Below are 22,232 nucleotides of genomic sequence, written 5' to 3'. Positions count from 1 at the left end.
GGGGAGACGTGATTCCCAAACGCTACGGCGGCGTTTTCAAAAACGCCGCCGCACATTTAAGCTGTCCCAAACGGGGCCTAAGTGCCAACTATCTGATTATCCAGTGAGGAGTGTAGATGTTCCATAGTCAACTTATTTAAAGAATGGTATAGGTAGACCTAAAAAGGCTTGGGTATGCTGTATAAAAAATGATCTTAATTTATTAGAATTAAATGAAAATATGACACTCAATAAGACACTACTGAGAAAAATGATTCATGTAGCCGACCCCACTCAGTGGGATAAAGTCTTGTTGATATTTTTGTTGTTTTTGGTAATGTTCTCTCTCTTTCTCTCTCTACAATATTATCATTTAAAACTCATGAATAAATTTGTTAAATAACTCGATTAAGGCTCGATCTGAAGTTCAAGTAATGATTGATATAAAGAATACATCCACAAAAAAGTGGCATGCGAACAAACTCTATCGACAAGTCTCACTGATAAAGTAAAGCTCATTTTTTGAGTATGCTCAATCGAAGTTTCATTTCTTAAGCTCATCGAACTTTGCTAGATAAATTTCATTTATTCTTTCAAATGAGCCACTCAATTAAAACAATTTAATCACAATATAAACTAGCTTGTGTTGAGTTAAAATCAAGCTCAAATAAGTTTTTGGTAAGTGAGCTTGGGGTTGAACACTATCATGAAGTGAAAGTCCTTCAAAGAAAATGATAATTATAATATATTATATTAACATATAATATATGTAATCATCTTTACCCTTCCTTTGTTTGGAAGCTTTTTTTATGCAGTAGGCATCTTCTTCATTATGTTATCTGTAGAGCACCCGCACTCTATTTTCTAGAGCTCATCGCAAGTTGCTGCTTTGGATGCTAGGGATAACCATGCCATGGCATTCTCAATTTCATTGACACTTCCGACCTTGCTCAGTGGCTACTGTGCAAACTAGGAGACATCATTGTAGGCAAATAAAAGTTTTTTTAATAATGGTTATTGTTTGCTGCAACCTTAAAACATGGACCCCCAACCTACTTTACTTGCCACTTTGACATCGATCTACTTCATTAGCGGTCGCCTTCTTGGTTGGGCTACTCATCTTGATCCCACACCAACTCTGCTTAATAAAGCTGAGCATTTACTGTTCTTTGATCTTGAAACATTGTTTGACTTACAAGGCTCTCTTTCTTTGGAAGCTCCTATTTGATAGGAGCTTAATCCCACATTGTTCCTCTAGAATGACCAATAATATTTTTTGAAGTTTCAGTCACAATCTTGATGTTATTTACAATTTACCACCATTTCTCCCTTTTACTATTACTGTAACACCTTTTGGTTGCATTCTTAGTGTAAATATGGAAGGTATAAATGTAATGCTCTTCTCCTTGCTGCCTAAACCCAATTCAAGCAATATCTATAAATTCATCAAAAAATTTGTTTACCATTGATTCCACTAAACTAGGGTTAAGATATTATGTGATACAAATTGTGGCTAGCTAAATTTTTTCTCTGTTTATTGTCCTATAGTTCTTTCTATACATGTCAAGGGTGAATGGCACACTGTAATGCACAAATCCTCATGGAACTATTGTGCATGGCGCATGGCGCTTGGCGCGGCACTTAACATTTTAACTATGAAGCAAAATTTATAAAATTATCAAAAAAGTAGATAAATTCAAAGTTATTAAAATACATCCTAAATAACAATTTAGAGAGGGCAAGCCTACTCATATATGCACATAACATCCTGTTTGATCCTCATACGCTGCCCAAGTTACAACACTTTGACTCATTTGATCTCTTGGCTAAGCATGAATGATGATAAAAAGTATGATGATAAAAAGTTCACTATCTTCATGATTGCTCAAAAGGAAATGAAGAATTTGTCAAAGAGGTCTTGAAGGATGTGATGGAGATAGAAGTAATTGTATAACTTCTCTTTTTCCTCATTTAATTCGATAGACTTTATATGTATTTATGTATTATGAAATTGCATTTTTAATTATACTTTGCATATCTATACTAATTAAAAGTGGCATGCGATTTTACATTTTTCAATTCAGAAAGGAATCATAGTCATTCAGTGGCTTCCACCAAAATTTTTACTTTATCTTTGAGTTCTATGGGTTGCATAAAATTTTTAGAGAGAGAATTCAAACCATACAATTAATTTGATGATTATATTATATCATTCATATATGAATTAAGAAATTTGTAAAGTCGTGAGAATACAACGTGCTAGTCTCAGTTTTGACTAAGTGACCCATGGATAATTTTTTTTTTTTACTAATTTTTCATGTATGCCTGCTTTTTATGTAGAAATTTTTATGGAGCCTATATATACCCATAAAATTATGTTGGAATGGTTGACATAATTTTTATCAGATTTTATTTGCATTCTTTCTTTTTTCTTTTAATTGCTCTTTTAATCATATGCAAATACTCTTTAAGTTTCGAACTTCTCTTTGTCTTTATATGTTTTTTTGGCCATTTATAATTGATTTCCATATATGAATTTAATTAAATATCAATGTAACACATCAACTCGTAATAAAATTTAAAAAATACTTTTATATATTTCTATCATTTTAAATTGTATTTAAAAGTTTTTAAACGCATATAACCCTATTTTAAAAACTCAAGTTTTTTACTTGATATGTTGTAAGAGTATAACTTTAAAAAAATTGTTAATAGTTATAACTATAACTTTTATCAAAAATCAATGAAAATAATTTTAAAGAATAAATAAGTATAATCTAAAATATAAGCATTTGTTTAATTTCAATCTTATTTAATTTATTTGCTATTTTACATCTAGAGTAAATTTAAAATTAAACCTCTATGATTACATTTAAGTTGCTAACTGCTCATTATTCCATAGAATAAATATGCGAAAACTCGGTTGTTTAAATTTGTATATAATTTTTTTGTTCTCAAAGGTTCAACTGTTATTCTTAGTACTAAGTTGTCAGTTTGATTCAATGTCATTGTATATATGTATATATATATATATATATATTTTTTTTTGGAAAAGGGTTGTATTTAAAAATACTACTCCCCATATGTGTTAGCCGTCCCCATAGGGATAAAACCTGAGTCAGAGGAGTTACGACTGACAACGCAACTGTCTATCAACTTGTCACCCTAGGCGTGTGTGTGTGTTTATATATATAGCGATTCTCTGGTTTGATCCTTTGGCTTTATCGTCGTGCTCGACGACGAATTCTGCGTTCGCCGATTCCTCTTATGCATCATCGTCTCTTTCTCTCCAACGACGAAGGGACTTCCAGCTGCTGCGGTTTCGTCGTCTCTCCTTCGCGCCATCCAGCTTTTGCGTGAATTTCGTCGAGCTGCAACTTTCGCGGCTCGTCATTTTTTCTGCGTCGACCTCGCTGAGCTGTGACTGTTCCACGGCTTCGACATCTGCGGTTTCGCCCCGACCTCTTCGACTCCCCTCTGTCCGATTTGGCAGGGCTTCTCCTGCGCAAACCTTTCTGCTATGCTTGTGTGAAGCACGCTCATGGCCTCGGGGCTTTTTTACGCCGCCGCCCTCGCCAATGATAATCCCGCCAAATCCTCAGATGCTACAGTGGTTCACAAACGCAGCTTCCCTTTTCACCTTGCATATAGTTCGATGTTCCTGCAGATGTATCATGATTCTGTTGCAGGACATGGAGATTGCAATCTCATAAAAAAAGTAGAGAAAAAGACGGGAAAACCAACACTATTTTTCTCTGACGCTGAAATTTCAACTCGTGCAGAAAAATACAAATTTTTACTAGTTGGAAAATTCCAATTAGGTCGCCATAAGATGATGATTATCAGAAAGGTTTCCAACTAGTTGGGGCTTGGCAGTTGGGTCTTTTCGATGACTTCGAACTAGTTGGGGCTTGGCAGACGAGTTTTTTCGACGAAAGAAATGTTATGATACAACTGAGCATAGAAAAATATTACACAAGGATTTTCTTAAAGAAATTCATCACGATCGAGGGCAATCATATGAAATTGCTCGAATGGACCCCTGATTTTGATCCCAGTCAAGAACCCCCAATTGCGCCTATCTGGTTCTCATTACCCGACGAACTCAAGCTTCTCAAGCTTCAATTCTTTGACTTACCTATCTTATATGCAATTTAGATTATCCTTGAAAAACCTTTGCAGATAGACATACCTACAGTTCATTTTTAAAGGCCTTATATTGCAAGGATTTTGATTAAAAGAGATATTACACTATCAAATGTAGAATAAGTCTGGCTTGGCTCTGCTCATAATGGTTATTGGCAAAAAATCATTATGGAACAAAAACGTTACTACTGCAAGCACTTCAAGATGTTTGGATACCCGCAAGAGAAATGCTTCAGATTGCACTCACAGTTGAGAACCAATAGTTAAAAATAGGAACATGCTGTTAGTGCATCCCACGTGCTTGAACGCGCTCCCAACAAACCTGATGACAACCAAACCTGATAAGCGCAATTGAATGATTTTGATTGAAAGAGATTCTACACTACCAGATGTAGAATAAGCCTGGCTTGGCTCTGCTCACAATGATTATTGGCAAAAAATCATTATGGAACAAAAACCTTACTATTGCAAGCACTTCAAGATGTTTGGACATCTGCAAGAGAAATGCTTCAGATTGCACTCACAGTTGAGAATCAATAGTAAAAAAAAGGAACATGTTGTTAGTGCACCCCACGTACCTGAACGCGCTCCCAGTAAATCTAATGACAGCCAAACCTGATAGGCACAATTGAAGGATTTTGATTGAAAGGGATATTACACTACCATATGTAGAGTAAGTCTGGCTTGGCTCTGCTCACAATGATTATCGGCAAAAAAATCATTATGGAACAAAAACCTTACTACTGCAATCATTGCAAGATGTTTGGACACCCGCAAGAGAAATGTTTCAGATTGCACCCATAGTTGAGAACCGATTGTCAAAAACAGGAACATGCTGTTAGTGCACCCCACGTGCTTGAACATGCTCTCAGCAAACTTGATGACAACCAACCTGAGGAGGGAATCACCACAAGACAGGAAATTGTGTCTGCTCCTGGGAACCCTTCTTTTGATCATACTATAAGGGATAATGTTCGGACCGAAAGTCAGGATAGCCCCGCAGCTCCTATTCAGAAAGCATCAAGTGCAGAGGTGACAACTCATACTTCATATACACTGGAACCTATCGCTGTGACAACGGTTGTCTTTCCTTCTACTGTGGTTCTAATATCTAATCAGACCGAGGATCACATGAGCCAGTCTTCAGATGGAGAATAACAGGTTTACACTTCCCGGCGGAAGAAGACTGGGGGCAAACTCCAACTTGGAAACTTAATGAATGATACTTTGGTTACTCCTGACAATGACACGACACTTCAAAGTTTGTTATATGACTCCGATCTTAAAACTAGAGGAAGAGATATGACTAAACTGGCTCGTCCCTAGCTATTCGTTTTCTGCAAGTTTTAAATTTTTTGAGTCTATCTGTATCTTTTGTTGAGATAGTACTGTGCGTGGTATCGTATGAGTAGAGTGTCTCTATTGGGTTCTCTCATACAACATTTATGTATCTTTTCTATTTCAATAAAATCAGCCCTTGCGCTTTTCAATTATCCTTTTTATTTCCAAACAGTTCATTCTTAATTAAAGTTATTATAATTATAGTAATTGTCAGACCAGAAATTTATTTGCTTATTATTTTTCCATGGTCTCCTATTCAGGCAAGAATAATTCAGGGAACAGGGTTTATGAATGAAGATAGCTTTGTGCTAACTGAGGAAGTTTCCCAAGGTAAGGAATGGATTCCTCAAGATGTTGAAGTTATTGTAGACATGAGAAACCATTCACCTGATCCGTTAGAGATTCAGATCCTGAGTTCCAAAGAAACCATCAGGCCCCTCAACGAGCATGAATACCTTGTTGAAGTAGAAGACATAAAGGCAAAATACTCTGACGAGACTGACATGGACACCAGCCTCCATGATGGTGATGTGTCCTGCCTGGCTACTTGCAGCACTGATGACATTGAAGATGCCCCCTTCAAAAGCTCTTACTCGTATGAAGTAGCTGAAGGTCGAGCCGATGATGAATCTGGTACCATGACATCCTGTGTCGGAACGCGGTGGTTTCGTGCTCCCGAACTCCTTTATGGTTCTACAAACTATGGACAGGAGGTTGATCTCTGGTCTTTGGGTTGTATTTTTTCAGAGCTACTTAGCTTAGAGCCGCTTTTTCCGGGGAGTTCCGACATCGACCAGATAGGCAGAATCATCAGTGTTTTGGGGGACTTCAATGAGGAGACATCCCCTGGTTGTTCTAAATTACCAGATTATAACAAAATTGCCTTCAACAAGGTTGATAATCCTATAGGCTTGGAAGGATGCCTTCAGAACCGTTCTTCGGCCGAAGTTGCTTTTGTGCGAAAACTGGTTCGCTATGATCCTGCGACCAGAGCAACTGCAGCGGAGTTGCTGGCTGATGTGTACTTCAAGGAAGAGCCTCTCCCTGCGCCTTTAAATGAACTGAAAGTTCCTTCATCAAGGGATGGGCAGGATGAGAAATCTTCTGGCGAGTGGGGAGATTACAGGGACATGGGATCTGATTCGGATTTTGATGATTTTGGTGGGGTGACAGTTGCCAGCACTGGCAAAGGTTTCTCGATCAGATTTTCTTGATGTACGAACTTCATCAAGGATGTTTCATATATAATATTTATTTATGGTAACAAAAATTTTCTATTAGCTTAGCAATTAGTGTGTGGTAATGCAAGAATAATGAAGCTTAACCTGGTTTACAGCTACAGAATGTTTTTGGTGAGAATGTAATATATCAACATTCGGTTGAAAAAGGGGGGAGTTGGAACTGTAATTCTGCTTCAGGCCATAATGATTGCCAGGTTGATATTGTTTTGTCACATCTGAAATTGCTATGCACTGAAATATTTTGGCTGCGGAAGTGATCCTTAAAGAGAGATTGTGATTGGAAAGATTTTAAGAATTTAAGTAAGTTTTGTCAAGTTTAAAATTTTCCTAGAAATATAACGAAACCTGTTGTCAAATTATGAGTTTGGTATGATGAGATATTCAAGCTTTAAGTATACCCTATAAGAACCACAACTTCATATACGAATTTATACTTCAGTACATATTATCTTTTAAAGCATTATGGACAGAGTAGTAAAATGCCCCCCCACACCCCCCTCCCCCCCTGCCTCGAATGTAACTCAAAATTTTCATAGCTTCATTGTTGTAAAAAACAACTCTTTGCAATTATTTATATATTTTATTAATTAGCCAATAAACTATCTAATATCTACTCAATGTTACTTATTATGTCCTCCTTGTATAAGTCAACTGTCTGTATCCATAAACCATTCTATTAAGAAGTATTTTCCATTGCAGTTATGGTTAAATGTACATAATCTTACATAAAAAAATAAATAAAATTTATTCACAATCTTTTAGTATTTCAGCACAACTTGTTTCAAATTTCTTATTCAAATTTTAAGCTCTTATATATTGTGGAAATTTAATTAATTAAGCAAAACTTTTTTTAAGTAGTTCATTTAATTATTACTTTCAGTTTTTCAAAAAAATCAAAATTCAAGGTATAATTTTTATCTTGCATTTAATTAACTCAATTCGTCATAGTTCATGTAATTCAAGCAATTTAAATTTAGATGGCTTCATAATTAATTTAATTTAAAATATTTGCATATGGAATAGAAATATATATTTTTAAATTAGTACGATCAACCCTTCTTACATAAATTATCCTCAATATTTTTTAATTTCATAGAAATTTTTAAAAGAAGAGGCATAATTATTATTCTTGATTTTCTTCTTAAATTGCATTTCTTTTAATTCGTGCCTTTCGGCATTTACAAAAGAAATCATCTTATCTTGATGTTTGTTTTTGTAATTTTTCTCTTTTTATTTTCAAAAGAATCGTCAGTTTGTCTATTGTCGTATACATCCTTTTTCTGAATAAATTTCTCTTCCAGATGATATGAATGATCAAGAGAAGATAGGAATCAGAAAAGAAGAGACGTACAACACAGATGTCAAAGAAGAGAAAGAACGTGGAGCACCTACGTGTGATAAATCTCACAAGGATAGGACAATAATGTGTCCAAACAAGGTCGAGCGGAAGCATCTTGGACCGATATCCATGAAAGAATACATACGTAGACTACCCATAACCAGAAATTTAAGTGTATGTGCTTGTTCTAGAGTTTAGAGTGCTCTCAAGGTGACGTATCTTAGTTGTTTAATTACATCATCGGGGTTTCTCAAAAAAACTCTCTATCCAAAAGAGTTTTGCTTACATAGTAGTGCTAACTAGCACTGGGCTATCAAAGGATGGTTATCTCGCGGGAAAATGCTTCGATGCTTTCAAAGCTCTGGCTAAGCCACGGGGTGGAGAGTGAGACTCTCACAGTCCCTATGTTGGTAATAGACTCATTAGCATACATATCCTGCGAAATAAACGAATCATCCCAACGGGGAACCCCGTACGTCAATGCACATTTGGGTCATAAGCGCAAAGAACAAATCCTCATATCTCAAATGGGCGACAGCTCATCTGCAATTAGGCCATCGAGATGATGCCAACGAAGGCAAGAGGAACAAAAGAGCTCAATCGAAGTAGTTAAAGGAAGGGAGGAGTGGTCCCTATAAGGTAAAGGTAGCCAAGTCAAGTTACCATCCCAAGCTACAAGACCTTAAGTCTACTTAGTCGTGAAGATAGTCAACTTAACACGTCCAGAGATCTCCGGCCAACAATCCGTGAATTGCGTCATCTACGGGAGATCTCGGTAGCCCTAAGGTCAAGGAAAGAAACTCTATCCTTTGACTATTAGTTGGAGCTCAAAGAGGTGGATCCTATACTGGCCAAACTGGCAAGGATGCTGTAGAAAAAGAAAGAAGAGGTTGGTTCAGTTACAAAGCGGGAAACACTCTGACAAAATGACTTACACCCCGTCTAGGTTGAAGAGCATGCTAACACCCTACACGCACTAAACAACCACCTATGTAAATTTTATGTTAGGCTAGTCTAGTTGGAAAAAAGCAGAGGCTTTTCCTCAAGACTTGTAAATATGATGTTGTTATCTACCACAATCCTAAGCATGGAGTCCCTATTAAATATGACTGGGTTATGGCCGTGCATGCTGCCCGTTTTAAAACTGGGTCGAAAGCCATGCAAGAAAGTGAAAGACACTTAAATCTTTCAATCCTAAAATTTTGATTATCTAAATCTCTTATTAGGATTTTTAGTAAAAAAAATTATAAATTTAGGGTCCTTAATGAGCACGTATTATACTTTTTGTGATACTTCAGATTCACAGAAATAAATAATAAAAGCAAAAGAAGCATGCAAGCACTCAATAAAAAAGCAAAACACTCCAAAATATATAAAAGAGGCTAAATGTCTCTTGGATCTAAATATCCCACGAAAAAATAGGAAAAACAATCAGACTCTGCATATACATTACGGGTCCTAGATTTATACAAAAATATAAAATTCATATTTAAGGTACGGGACATGAGCTGCCGCTTTTGGTCCCCAACGCATGGTTCAATGTTTCATCCACATGAAAACTCATGCCCATACCTTATGTCAAATACAGACTCAGCCTAGGGTCTCTATTAAATACATTTGAAAAGAAAACAAAAACTCGACCTACAAAAAAGACAACGTTAGTAGGGGAGCACATCCAACACATACAATCAATCGTGCCTTATAATCGGAGGAGCTAAATAGCACTTGTAAGAAAAAGGGTTAGAAATCATGACGGTCTCCCTCTTAAAGTTACTTGTGTGTGTGCATATATGGATCTGACTCCCTGCAGATTAAACACGTTAGCATACCAAAAAGCACAAAAGGTTACACATGGCTAACACAAGGAAATCCAACACAGAACAATATTTAGAGGTGTCAAAAATCACTTATCATCCTAAATCCTAGCCTAGCACACCATCTAATGATAAGCGTCCTAACCAACATGTAAGTGCAGGGTAAGTCTCCGGGTATGTATGACTTTGACGGGTCATCGCACCTGCCCCGTCCTAAAGATCTAAGGGATCTAAAAGGTGTCACATATGATGGAATTTAAAAAGGATTTATCCTACATACAACCTAGTTTGCTACATGCATAGTTTTAAAATTATGGCGGATGTAGTAAGTAGAAAAAGTATATATATTTTTAAATTTTAAAATAAGGGTTATTAAATGTCGGCCTGTAACATGCAAAGTGACACAAGTTAGATCCAATGGATTGTTAGCACAGTCATACTTGTATCAATCCAAATGACTTAACTCACATTGCTCACCGAGAACGACTAGACAAGCAATGCTCGTTAATGCATTGCGATCAACATAGAGTCACTCACCTACCGAGCCTTGCTCGCTATCCGTGCACACATGCTAATGCGAATACAAATAATCATATGATAAAGTGATGAGTGTGTCGTGGAGGCGGTGACTTGGAAAGATAGGTGTGTAATAATGACAGTGACCCCAAAGAGTGGGCGTACCGTGAAGGCAGAGGCTCAACAGATAGGTGCGTTGTGGAGGCAAATGCCTGAATGCTAGGTGTGTTGTATAGGCAGTGATCCAAAAGTATGGGCGTGTCATGGAGGCAGAGGCTCGACAGATGGGTATACCGAGGAGGCAGTGACCCGGAAGGGTGGGCATGCCATATAAGCAGAAGCCCAGAAGCTTGGTGTGCACTAGAGGCAGTGACCTGAAAGAATGGGCATGCTAAGAAGACAAACAATTTAAATGTAGATGGTTTCATAATTAATTTTATTTAAAATATTTTCATATGAAATATTTATATATATATATATATATATATATATATAATTAGTACGTTCAACCCTTCGTACATGAGTTATCGTCAATTTTTTCTTAATTTCATAAAAAAATTTAAAAGAAGAAAGGTATAATTATTATTCTTGATTTTCTTCTTAAATTGCATTTCCTTTAATTTGTTCCTTTGGACATTTACAAAAGAAATCATTTTATCTCAATGTTTGTTTTTGTCATTTTTCTCTTTTTATTTTTGAAGGAGTCATCAGTTTGTTTATCATCGTATACTACCCTTTTCCAAATAATTCTCTCTTCTAGATCATATGAATGATCAGGAGAAGAGAAGAATAAAAAAAGAAGGGTCATACGATAAACATGACAAACAAGGGAAAGAATGTGGAGAACCTACGTGCGATAAGTCTCACAAGGAGAGGACAAAAATATTTGTCCAAACAAGATCGGGCGGAAGCACCTTGAATCGGTATTCACGAAAGAATACCTACATAGACTACCCATGACTAGAGATTCAGGTGTATGTGCTTATTCTGGGGTTTAGAGTGCTCTTAAGTTGATAATTCCCACTTGTTTAATTACATCATGGGGTTTGCCTGAGAACACTCTCTATCCAAATGAGTTTTGCTTACATAGTAGTGTTGACTAGCATAAGGCTATGAAAGGATGTTTATCTCATAGGGAAATGCTCTGATGCTTTCAAAGCTCTTGCTAAGCCACAAGACAGAGAGTGAGTCTCTAACGGTCCCTACATGAGTAACAGACTCATTAGCATACAGAACCTACGAAATAACTGAATCATCCCAACAGGGAACTTCACATCAATGTACATTTGGGTCATAAGAGTTGAGGACAAATCATCACATGATGGGTTAATGCTAGGCTTGGTGTATTTTGGTCTTGGCATGAGGGTTCAATTTTTGTGATTTTTGGACTTGGGGTGAAATTTGATGTGGGGTTGATGTAACTTATGGAAGTGAGCATTGATTTTTAAATTGGGGAATTATGGAAGTTGAGAATTTTGGATGATTTTGAAAATTTTGGGTAATTTGCTGAGAAATTGGGTATTTTAGAAATTTTGGAGGATTTTAGGAATTTTGGGGGATTTTGGTGATGTATGGGGTGTTGTGGATGTGGTGATGTGTATATAATGTGAGGTGAGTGTCCAAGCTATAAAGGGCTCCCTAAAGCTTTGTGATCCTATAGGAACACATTTTTTGAGTCTTCACATGTTGGTCTCAACCAACTCAACCAAGTGTTGAGGGCCTGAGACCACCCCTGTGAAACTTCACAACAGAGCCACGAAGTGGTTTAATCTTCTAAGTGGTGTGGGTGCCCTTACCAATCTTTTAGGATAGTCAATAGAAAAGTCCTATGGCTAGATCGTAAGTTTTAGGAGAAGAATTTAGACCTCACCAAATATGAGGTCAACAAATGACCCCCAATAGATGTGGTGTGCTAAACAAACACACCGTTTATATTGGTGTTGACCAAAGTGATCAACAGAACTTGAGAAGATGTCTAACCAAAGACAAAACACAACCCAAACAGGCTCAGAGAATGAACTTGAGTTTGGAGAATTTAGAACTCTCACTAGGGGTTTCGAAAGGTGTCCATGGAGAGGCTTAACTGCAATAATTTGAAGCTCACGTCTTGAAATTTGTTTTTTCATTTATTTATTTCTTATGAGAGGTACTTTGTGAGATTTTAGGATGAAAACTATTAGGACTCTTTGCCGAGGATTTGATAGTTGCGACGAGTTGATTTGATGTAATGAACATTTTAGATGTAGGGACCATATTATGAAGGAAAGCATATGGGCTCACATCCAACTCACAAACTGGTCGAAGGAATCAGAACCCTTGTACAAACCCTAAGATGTTGTGATTTTAAGGAACCAGAATCCTTGTACCGACCCTGGAATGTTGTGATTGTAAGGAATTAAAATCCTTGCACCAACCCAAGAATGTTGTGAATGCGGTAAATTTATAGATAGACTGTGGAAAAATTTGTGGAAGAAATAAGAAACCTAAAATTTGTGGAAGAAATAAGAAACCTTGCATTGACCCTAGAATGTCATGTTTGTAGAAGGAATCAAAATCCTTGCACCGACCCTGTGATGTCATGTTAGTAGAAAATTTGTAGAAGGAATCAGAATCCTCGCACCAAACGTAGGATTTCATGTTTGTAGAAGGAATCAAAATCCTTGCACCAAACCTAGGATTTTGTGTTTATAGAAAATTTGTAGAAGGAATCAGAATCCTCACACTGATACTGGAATATTGTGTTTGTAGAAATTTGTAGAAGGATTAGGAATCCTCACACCGACCCTGGGATGACATGTTTGTAGAAAATTTGTAGAAGGAATCAAAATCCCACTGAAATGTTATTTTGCAGAAAATTTGTAGAAGGAATTGAAATCCTCGCTATGAAACTGACATATTATGTTTGTAGAAGATTTGTAGAAGGAATCAGAATCCTCGCGCCGACCTTAGAATATTGTGATTATGAAGAAATTTGTAGAAAGATTGTGAGAATATTTGTGGAATTTGAGAGGTAATAGGATTTGTGAGAATCGTGAGATTTGTGGAAATGTGAGAAACATGAAAATTGTGAGATTTATGGAATTATGGGATTCGTTATCGTTATCAAGTAATATAGAACTTTTTGATTAAGCTCTAAATTACAAACCCACAGGGAAAACTGGCAATATGCACTTTATAAAATAGAAGAAATTAGATAACAAAATTTTATTTAACAAAATATTATTACTTAAACTCAAGTTGCTATAATAAAAATGAAAATTTGATTATTTTTGTAATTTTTTATATATGAAAATAAAGTAAACAAACAATTAACTTAACTAAATACTTGCAAGATGAAGACAATATAAATAAAATATCTTTTTCTTTATCATGAATCAGTAATAAGTATAGAACTTCTGTTGTGGAAGTATACTAAGTGTGTTGTGTCAAATAGGAGCAATAATATTCTTTACCCTTACTAGAGATGCTATAAAGAATATTGGCTAATTTATAGTTTGAATATTCTTGAAGACCGGTTAGGTAGGGAAGATACTAGCTCTCACTCTAGAGTTCCCTCTTCTCCCTCTACCTGGGGGCTAACATCTCATATAAAAACCTAAAACTATAAATCAAATTGGGGGTTTTAGGCTGTCACTCTAAAGTGCTCTAATTTGACACCCATGAAAGTTTATTTTCATATTTATTTGCACTCAACCTCATGAACTACATTCTCATCCATGAAATCAAATGTGATTCTTACCATTTGTTGACTGAGAAAATACCATCTCAGATTTTACATGTTCTCATAACAGGTATTAACATCTTAATTGGCCAAATCAAGAAATAAATGAAGTATAAGGTTTCAAATCAACACAACTTCTTCAAACATTTAAGTCTAAAATTTTACACAAATTCCTTTCAATACTTAATCACATATTATTTTAAGGAAAAAGATAAAGAAAACTATTCAGAATCTATGGAGAAAACACAACCACACTTGAGTTTAAAAGTAGAAATCATGCACACAAACAAAAAATCTAAATTAAAACCAAATGTAGTCACAAAGATAAACACTTTTCTCAATTCCTCTCCATCAAATATCTTGAAGTTCCTTTGAATTTTCTTCCTTCACTCACAATACAAACTAAAACTCAAAATAAAAAAGAAATTTTGTCAGCGGCGGCGGCGGCGATTACTAGATGGATGATGGCTGTTGGTTGGGATTGGCTAGCCTCTTTCTTTGATGATCCAAGTCTTTTTTTATAAAAATCCTGTCAGCACAATTTTAGGGGGGATCCTCTTTTAAAACATGTCGGTCGCAAGAATCAGAATCTCGTCGCCTGCTTTGGAGGGATATTTTAATTTACATATATATTTAATTTTAGAAAAATATGAAATCAAACTGATCTCATATCTTCCAAAATTTAGATGAAAGAACACTACATCTCAAGCTATGTATTAACCCGAGAGATAAACACGTGACTTGATAATGAGGCTCAATCAAATAAACTATGAAATGTATGACATTCATTTGGTCTACGAAACCATTTTATTATAAGCCGATAAATTCTCCCATTTAATATGAAAAATTAAATAGGGTTTATATTAAGCTGGGTTCGTGAAAGTTTCTTATAAAGGCAAGCCCTTATAGTTAATTACATCTTAGATAACTGAAGTCACCTAAGAAAACTCTCGATAAAAATCAGTGGATATTGTCTTCAAGGAGTTCAAAGGATAGGACTTTTCAAAGAGATCGAACAAAGAAGTGTGAAGGGGGAATGACTTAAATTTGGAGCATTTTACTTTTGGAATCCGAAGGAAGAAGAAATAGGGGATGACACATATCCTGAGGAGAACTTCAGGGACTTCCCAAACTATCCTACTGTTTGGCTTCAATTTAGAGGAGAAATGTTTAAGTGTTTCATCCTGTCAATTTTATTAATTAGGGCTTACATCCATGTGAAAAGATCACACAAATAGCCTAGAAGATGTGAGGATTTAGGTCGTAACGAATGACAACCTCGAAATCCTAAAATGAGTTAGGGCTTATATTGTATAATAGGGTTATACAAAAACTTAAAGGAAAAGTGAGGATTTATGTCGCACTAGGCGGACAACCTCAAAATACTATGGCCTGGTTGTTTAATCCTAAGGAATGATTTAGCTGGTGTAGACATGTTTTGTTGTTGAAGATGGTCGTGCTGCCCACATTGCTGGCTCCAAGCTTTTCGTCGTAGCAAATTTAATTTTTTCTAATGTGTCAAGTCCTGATATCAAATCAAATATTCCTTAAAGTTATGGTTATTTAAATATTATGGGAGATGTTTAAGTTAATTAGAGTGACATCAGTTAGGATCCTATGGTTCCCTCACTTCGGTACCACTTTTTTCTTTTGGATTCACTTAGTCCAAATGAACTTACTAAACTCAACTTAATGAGTTCCATACTTTCCACATTCATTTAGGCCGTGTGAAATCTCGTTAGCAACCATAGGTTACCTCCTCAGAGGGATTCCCGATCATCCGATAGAGATGTTTTAATTTAGTTGTAATTTTTGTTTTGTTTTGTTTGTGATTAAATTTTAAGTTATTTTATATTTTGATTAATGTGGCGGTGAATTTTATCTTGTTTTGATTTCTTAATTTTGTTTTGGTTTCAGTTTTGTGGCTATCCTAAAAGTTTTAGTTTTGACACACAGGGTGACTTTGTTGTTTAGCATACAAGTTTATAAGTAGGAAATAAGAGGTATAGATAAATAAAAGTAAATTGCAATGCAATAATTTAAAAGCGTACCTGCCGATTCTTCTCGTTCCTCCACCTAAAAGGTCAGTATTTGCAAAGCATGTGCATAATTTTTGTAGGAAAAGCAGAGAAAACGGCTTTGAGGTGTGTCTGTCAGATCCTTGTCATACCCTGGTGGGTCCAATTTATTCATTTGTAAAGATGATTCTATTAAGAAAATCATAATAAGTCCAAGTGTCCTCTGAGATTCCCAAAGGATTATGAAAAGTCCTGGGTAATACCCTAGACATTTCACGGTTCCTCGAATCGTCTTGAGTTCATTTTGGTCTTATTATGTTTGTTATATGGTTCACTCAATCCATACCCTTATGCTCAATGAACTTTGATGTTTTGATTATCCCTTTAAGTGGGATAATTATCACATGATGTTTCACTTGCGAATTATACGGGTGAAGGCCCTTAGGGGCAATTTGGCTTAATTAAGGGACCTAGCCGGTTTGATTTTAAAGATAGGCTTGTAGTATTAAAAAAAAGTTTCAAATTAATTATAGGTCATTTTCTAAACTTCATTAGACAAGATTTTGATCAAACCTAATTCACCATTCACCACTAAGCCCTTAAAACCTAATGGGTAAATTTGTAATTGATTTTAAGAAAATTTAAACATTTATAGTAATAATCTTTATAAAAAATCATGAATCATTTTAAAAACATTGATTAGGGTTTTATGCTAGTGGATTACAATCTTCCGAAGTCAAGCCCCTCATCTTAATATTTTTTTATTTAATTATTCTTCCAAATTTCACCAATTTGAAAAATTACAAATTTATCCTTAAAGAGATCAAAGTGAGATTGGTTGCTACCATTTATCCCTTTCATGTTTCAATCATCAAGGCATGTCAATCAAGCTCATTCATTACCCATTTACCCTTTGGTTAGCCTAAATACTAAGTGAGGCTTAAATTCCAAAATTATCATTTTGTCCTTAAGGCCTTAACACCTCATAATTCATTAAATCAAACTCAAATAACTTTTAAAATTTTTATGTTACCACACTCATGTATTAATTAAAACATCAGGGGAGAAAATGTGATTTTTCTGAATTTATTTAATTTTATAATTATTTTAATGCAAAAATCGAGATTTTCAATGAAAATTTAATAACTCAACCAAAACAAAACTTATGTCCTTAAGAAAATTATTGGAGATTTACCTAGGTCAGAGGACCACTTGGACCAATTTTTATTATTTTTATAGGTTTAATTTAATTATTAGAATTATTTATTTGTTTTGCGTATTAATTAAATATAAAATACTATGTAAATGGAAAATTAAGTTTTATATTTTTATTAAATCTCTCTATGTTCAGGAAACACAAAGAAACAAATTTCATAATTTTTTGATTTATATTTTAATTATTAGAATTATTTTAATGAAAAATTAAAGAAAATTCATTTTTAAGCCTTCAAAAAATTAATATCTTGACTTAGACAATTAGGAAAATTATTTTTATTGGTTCAAAGTGATTAATAAGTGAAATGTGATATTTTAGGGTGTTTTTAAAATTTTGCAAATTTTTATGATTTTTAATTAACTTTTAATTATATAAATGCTTAAAAAAAGCTTAAAATGAAGTATTTATTTTAATTAAAATTTTATTTTTCTTATGTTCCTCTAGTCATAAGGAGCTTCCAAAACCAATTTGGTGATTTTCTTTGTTGTATTTTAATTATTATAATTATTTATGGGTCAAAAATGCCATTTCACTTAATTAATCCATTTTAGTGGTCAAATTAACTTCAATTGACTTGAATTTTTTTATGGGGAGCTCCTATGATATTAAATTATAGTGTAGAATGATTTTTATGTCATTTACATTTATAATTATTCCAATTTATCTATTTTAAATACTCCAATTTAATTTTATTTCATTTTTAGGGGTTGGTGACAATTACGATTATTTTTAATGAGTTAAACTAAGTTATAGTTTTCCTAGAATCCTCTAACCACAGTGAACCTACCAAAAGAAGTTTTATATTTTTATGATTGATATTTTAATTATTATAATTATTTTATCAAAATAGGTATGACACACTTGAAAAATAGATATCTTTGTTTAGAGATCTCCCTTGACCTTGGAAAAATCAGGGAAGATCCCTCATGACAGAGAGATCTAAAACCCCAAAAATCAAGTCATGGTGAAATGTATATGCAACTAGAGAATCCAAATAATAAATACACTATTTAATTAATTAAAAATCATACATACATTAAACCATTTCCATATTGTTCTCCTTTGTTCACTGAGCAATAGGGTATTTTTATTTTATTTTTATGATTTTTCTACACGATGATATGGACGTTTGAAGCTTTGGGACACTATTTAAATAAATCAAATAAAACCCTATTTTTATACTTATCCAATGCATAATCGTACGCATCGAACAGCCGCGTGTTGCCGTGAGATTGGATGCCGCCATCTGAGTCAGCCCGTCGTTCAAGTATTGAAGCGCCATCCGACCGCATCAGAACCCTTCATTCAATACACGCTCAATCAGACAGTCCTCCGTCATCGTCCCCAATGGACTAAACCCGCGAGCCGTCCAACTTCAAACCTTAATATCTCTCTCGATACTTAACGAGATTAAGTGAGTTTTCTTCCTATCGACTCTTCTCGACTAGGAGAACATATCCATACGGTCAATCAAGCCTTAAACCAAGTCTATAAACATGGAGAATTAAAATAAGCTTAATTTAAGAAGAGAGTTCAATACCTTGGCCCAAGAGGTGTGGCCTTGATTGGGTGCTTCGAGAAGCTTGAGTTGAGTCCAGAGAGCTTTTAGATGAAGCCTTGGGTCATGGTGAAATGCCTAGTTATGAAATCGATCGAGGCCAATTTGGAGTATTGATCAAATTCTATGCTAGGGTGGTCTGGTGATGGGGCTTTTATGAGGTATCTTCCTCTCTCACTCAGGGGATGGTGTGGGTGCAATTAATTTGACTTTGGTTGAGTCTACAGGGATGTCCTGTTTCAGGCTTGATATTGAGCTCCAAAATTGAGCTCGAACTGTGGGGTTTGAGGGCTGGAGGATGGTTGGATTGAACTGAAGGGGTCTTGAAGAAGCTCTGGGAACAATTTGGCAGAATCTCCCCAAGGAATTTCAAGCTCTCTCGGCTTGGCCATGAAGGGTTAGTTTAAATATAGGGGGTCATGGTGGCTCCTAAACCAAGCTGAGGTGGTTGGGGTGTTGTCTAGGTGGAGGGCAGAAAGGCTCAAATGTCCATTTGGGTTGGTGCCACTTGGATGAGTTCAATTTTGGGTTTTGACCATATGGGCTCTCTTAGCTATGGTGTTTTCCGACAGCCATGTTGGTTGGTTTTCCAGGCTTAGGTCACCATCCCACTAAAGATGATTAATGGTGGGTTAATGTGCAGCCAATTGGATTTATGCATGGGTAAGGGTAATTAATTGAAGTGGAAAGGGCTTTGGGCTAGGTTGGATCTAGAATGGGTTTAGCCTCATTGGAATGGGTTTGGGTGCCAGCTGAAATAGTGTGGAGAAGTCCCCTTCCAAGTACAGTTAGGCTTAAGCATGGTTTAGGGGAAACATGAGAAGGGTTAGCCACTTTTAAGGGAATCACTAAAGGGTCTCCTCCTTTTTCTACTTTAGGCATGGTGAGATGGAAAAGGCTTACATAACTCACCCATGGCTTGGGAATGGCTTCATGGCTTCCCTTTGGCTTCATAAATTTGCATGAAAAGAGTTTTTTGGATTTATGGGGTATTTTGTGAAGTTTTTCATGAGGCTTGATTTTGTGTGATAAAATGATGAATTTCAAAGAGTACGGTTTGATTTAATCAAATAAATGATGGGAAGAAATTTAATGTTATGTGGGCTTTGGATTTGGGCTTTTGGAATTAAGTGTGGTGGGCTTGGGCTTTTAAAATTAAGGGTGAATTTGGGCAAAATTTTAAGTCAATCAAATGCTTAATTTGGTGTAGGGAGATGTCATGAAGAGTTTTGAAAGGGTCTCAAGTGATTTTGAATTGTATTGGATGGCCAATTTTGGGGATTTGGACATAGGGGCAAAATTGGGGCTTTTTTATTTTGGTGAAATTAGGTTTGCAATTAAATCAAATTGGGCTTGCATTTTATTTAGATTAGGATTAGGTATATTGAATTTTGATTTGGAATTATGAGTTTTCTAGGACATGCTGGATTGTACAGGAGATATATTAAAGACTTTTCAAAAATTGTTAAGCCTTTATGCCATTTATTTGAAAAGATGCAATTTTTAATTTTGATACAGAGTGCCTAAGAGCTTTTGAATTATTAAAAGAAAAATTAGTCACTGCACCAATTATTATTTCATCAGATTGGGGAAGACCTTTTGAATTGATGTGTGATGCTAGTGATTATGCTATTGGAGTTGCTTTAGGACAAAAGCATGATAAGATTTTCAAAGTTATCTACTAAGATAGTAGAACTTTAATGAAGCTCAAACTAATTATACCACAACTGAGAAAGAGTTATTAGCAGTAGTATATGCTTTTGATAAATTTAGATCATACTTAATTGGAACTAAATGTATTGTGCATACAAATCATTCTGCTATTAAGTATTTAATGAAAAATAAGGATGCAAAACCAAGATTGATAAGATGGGTTCACCTTTTGCAAGAATTTGACTTTGAAATAATAGATAGGAAGGGAGTTGAGAATTAAATTGCTAATCATTTTTCCAGACCCGAATTAGAAAAACCACTCAGTTTTGAAAAAGAAATTAATGAACATTTTTCAGATTAAAAATTGTTCAATGTTAATTAGTGGTGTGTTCCATGGCATGCCGACATTGTGAATTTCATTGTTAGTGATATTATACCCTATGGAATGAAATACCAACAGAAGAGGAAATTCTTATCTGAAGCTAAAATTTATTTTTGGGATTACCCATTTTTATATAAACAAGAAAATGATCTAATTTTTCAAAAATGTGTGTCTTTAGAAGAATCTTATGAAATTATCCAAAAATGTTATGATTCTGATTTTGGGGGACATTTTTGTGTTGATAAAACAACAGACAAAATTTTACAATCTGAATTTTATTGATCTACAATCTTTAGAGAAGTTAACACTTATATCAAAACTTGTGATCGATGTTAACGAATAGGCAATATTTCTAAGAGAAATGAGATGCCCCTCAATTATGTGTTAGAAGTTGAGATATTTGATGTTTGGGGATTAGATTTCATGGGACCATTTATACCATCTTTCAGAAATTCATATATACCGTTAGTAGTAGACTATGTATCTAAATGGATAGAAGTTATTGTTTTACCTCAATTTGTTGCTCAAAGTGTTGCAAAGTTTTAAAGAACATATATATTTTGTAGATTTAGGATACCGAGAGTAATCATAACTGACGGAGGAAGTTATTTCAGAAATGCAAAAATGAAGAAGTTATTAAGGAAATATCATATAAATCATAGAATTGTTATTGCTTATCATCCTCAGACAAGTGGTTTGACTGAATTATCCAATCGTGAAATTAAACGAATATTGGAAAAATCTGTGAATCCAACCAAAATAGATTAGTTAGTCAAACTTTATTATGTTTTATGGGCTTGTAGGACTGCATACAGAACTCTTATAGAAATGTCCCCATACAGCCTAATATTTTAGAAAGCTTGTCACTTACCAGTTGAACTTGAGCATAAAACATATTGGGCTATTAATGAATTTAATTACAATTTAAAAGATGCTGGTGAGTGATCCCGACTCTTTATATGCAACAATATAACAATGTATGTAAAATTTTTGATTAAGCCCCAAATATCTAACCCACAGGGAGTGTTCACAATATGCACCTCTAAATAACAAACTTTCTATTTCAAAAAGACAATTACTTAAACTATAAATATTTTTATAATAATTAAAATTCAATTCTTTTTGGTATTTTTGATATTTTTATTTTTAATATTTTTACAAAACATAAACAACTTCTAAATATAACTTCAGTTTATGTAAAAGAAAAGCACTGAATATGAAATATCTTTCTCCTTATCATGAATCAATAATAAGTATAGGAATTCTATTGTGGAAGTATTCAAATTGTGTTGTGTCAAATAGGAGCAA

The 22,232-nt window shown here is 34.8% G+C and overlaps 1 protein-coding gene across 1 annotated transcript in view; it reads left to right on the top strand.

Moving 5' to 3' along the window:
• Nucleotides 1-6,919, top strand: part of LOC110020922 (cyclin-dependent kinase F-1) — a 33,543-nt gene extending 26,624 nt beyond the window's left edge. Inside the window, exon 2 of the mRNA XM_020719204.1 lies at nucleotides 5,727-6,919. Coding sequence (XP_020574863.1) covers nucleotides 5,727-6,680 — 954 coding nt within the window. The 3' untranslated portion in view covers nucleotides 6,681-6,919. The remainder of the gene's footprint in view (nucleotides 1-5,726) is intronic.
• The last annotated feature ends 15,313 nt before the right edge of the window (nucleotides 6,920-22,232 follow it).

This window comes from Phalaenopsis equestris, unplaced genomic scaffold (genome assembly GCF_001263595.1).
Source record: "Phalaenopsis equestris unplaced genomic scaffold, ASM126359v1 Scaffold000112, whole genome shotgun sequence".
In the NCBI taxonomy this organism is placed as follows: Eukaryota; Viridiplantae; Streptophyta; class Magnoliopsida; order Asparagales; family Orchidaceae; genus Phalaenopsis; species Phalaenopsis equestris.
The sequence above is the reverse complement of the archived record's forward strand: the minus strand, read 5'-3'. Positions and strand labels throughout refer to the sequence as shown.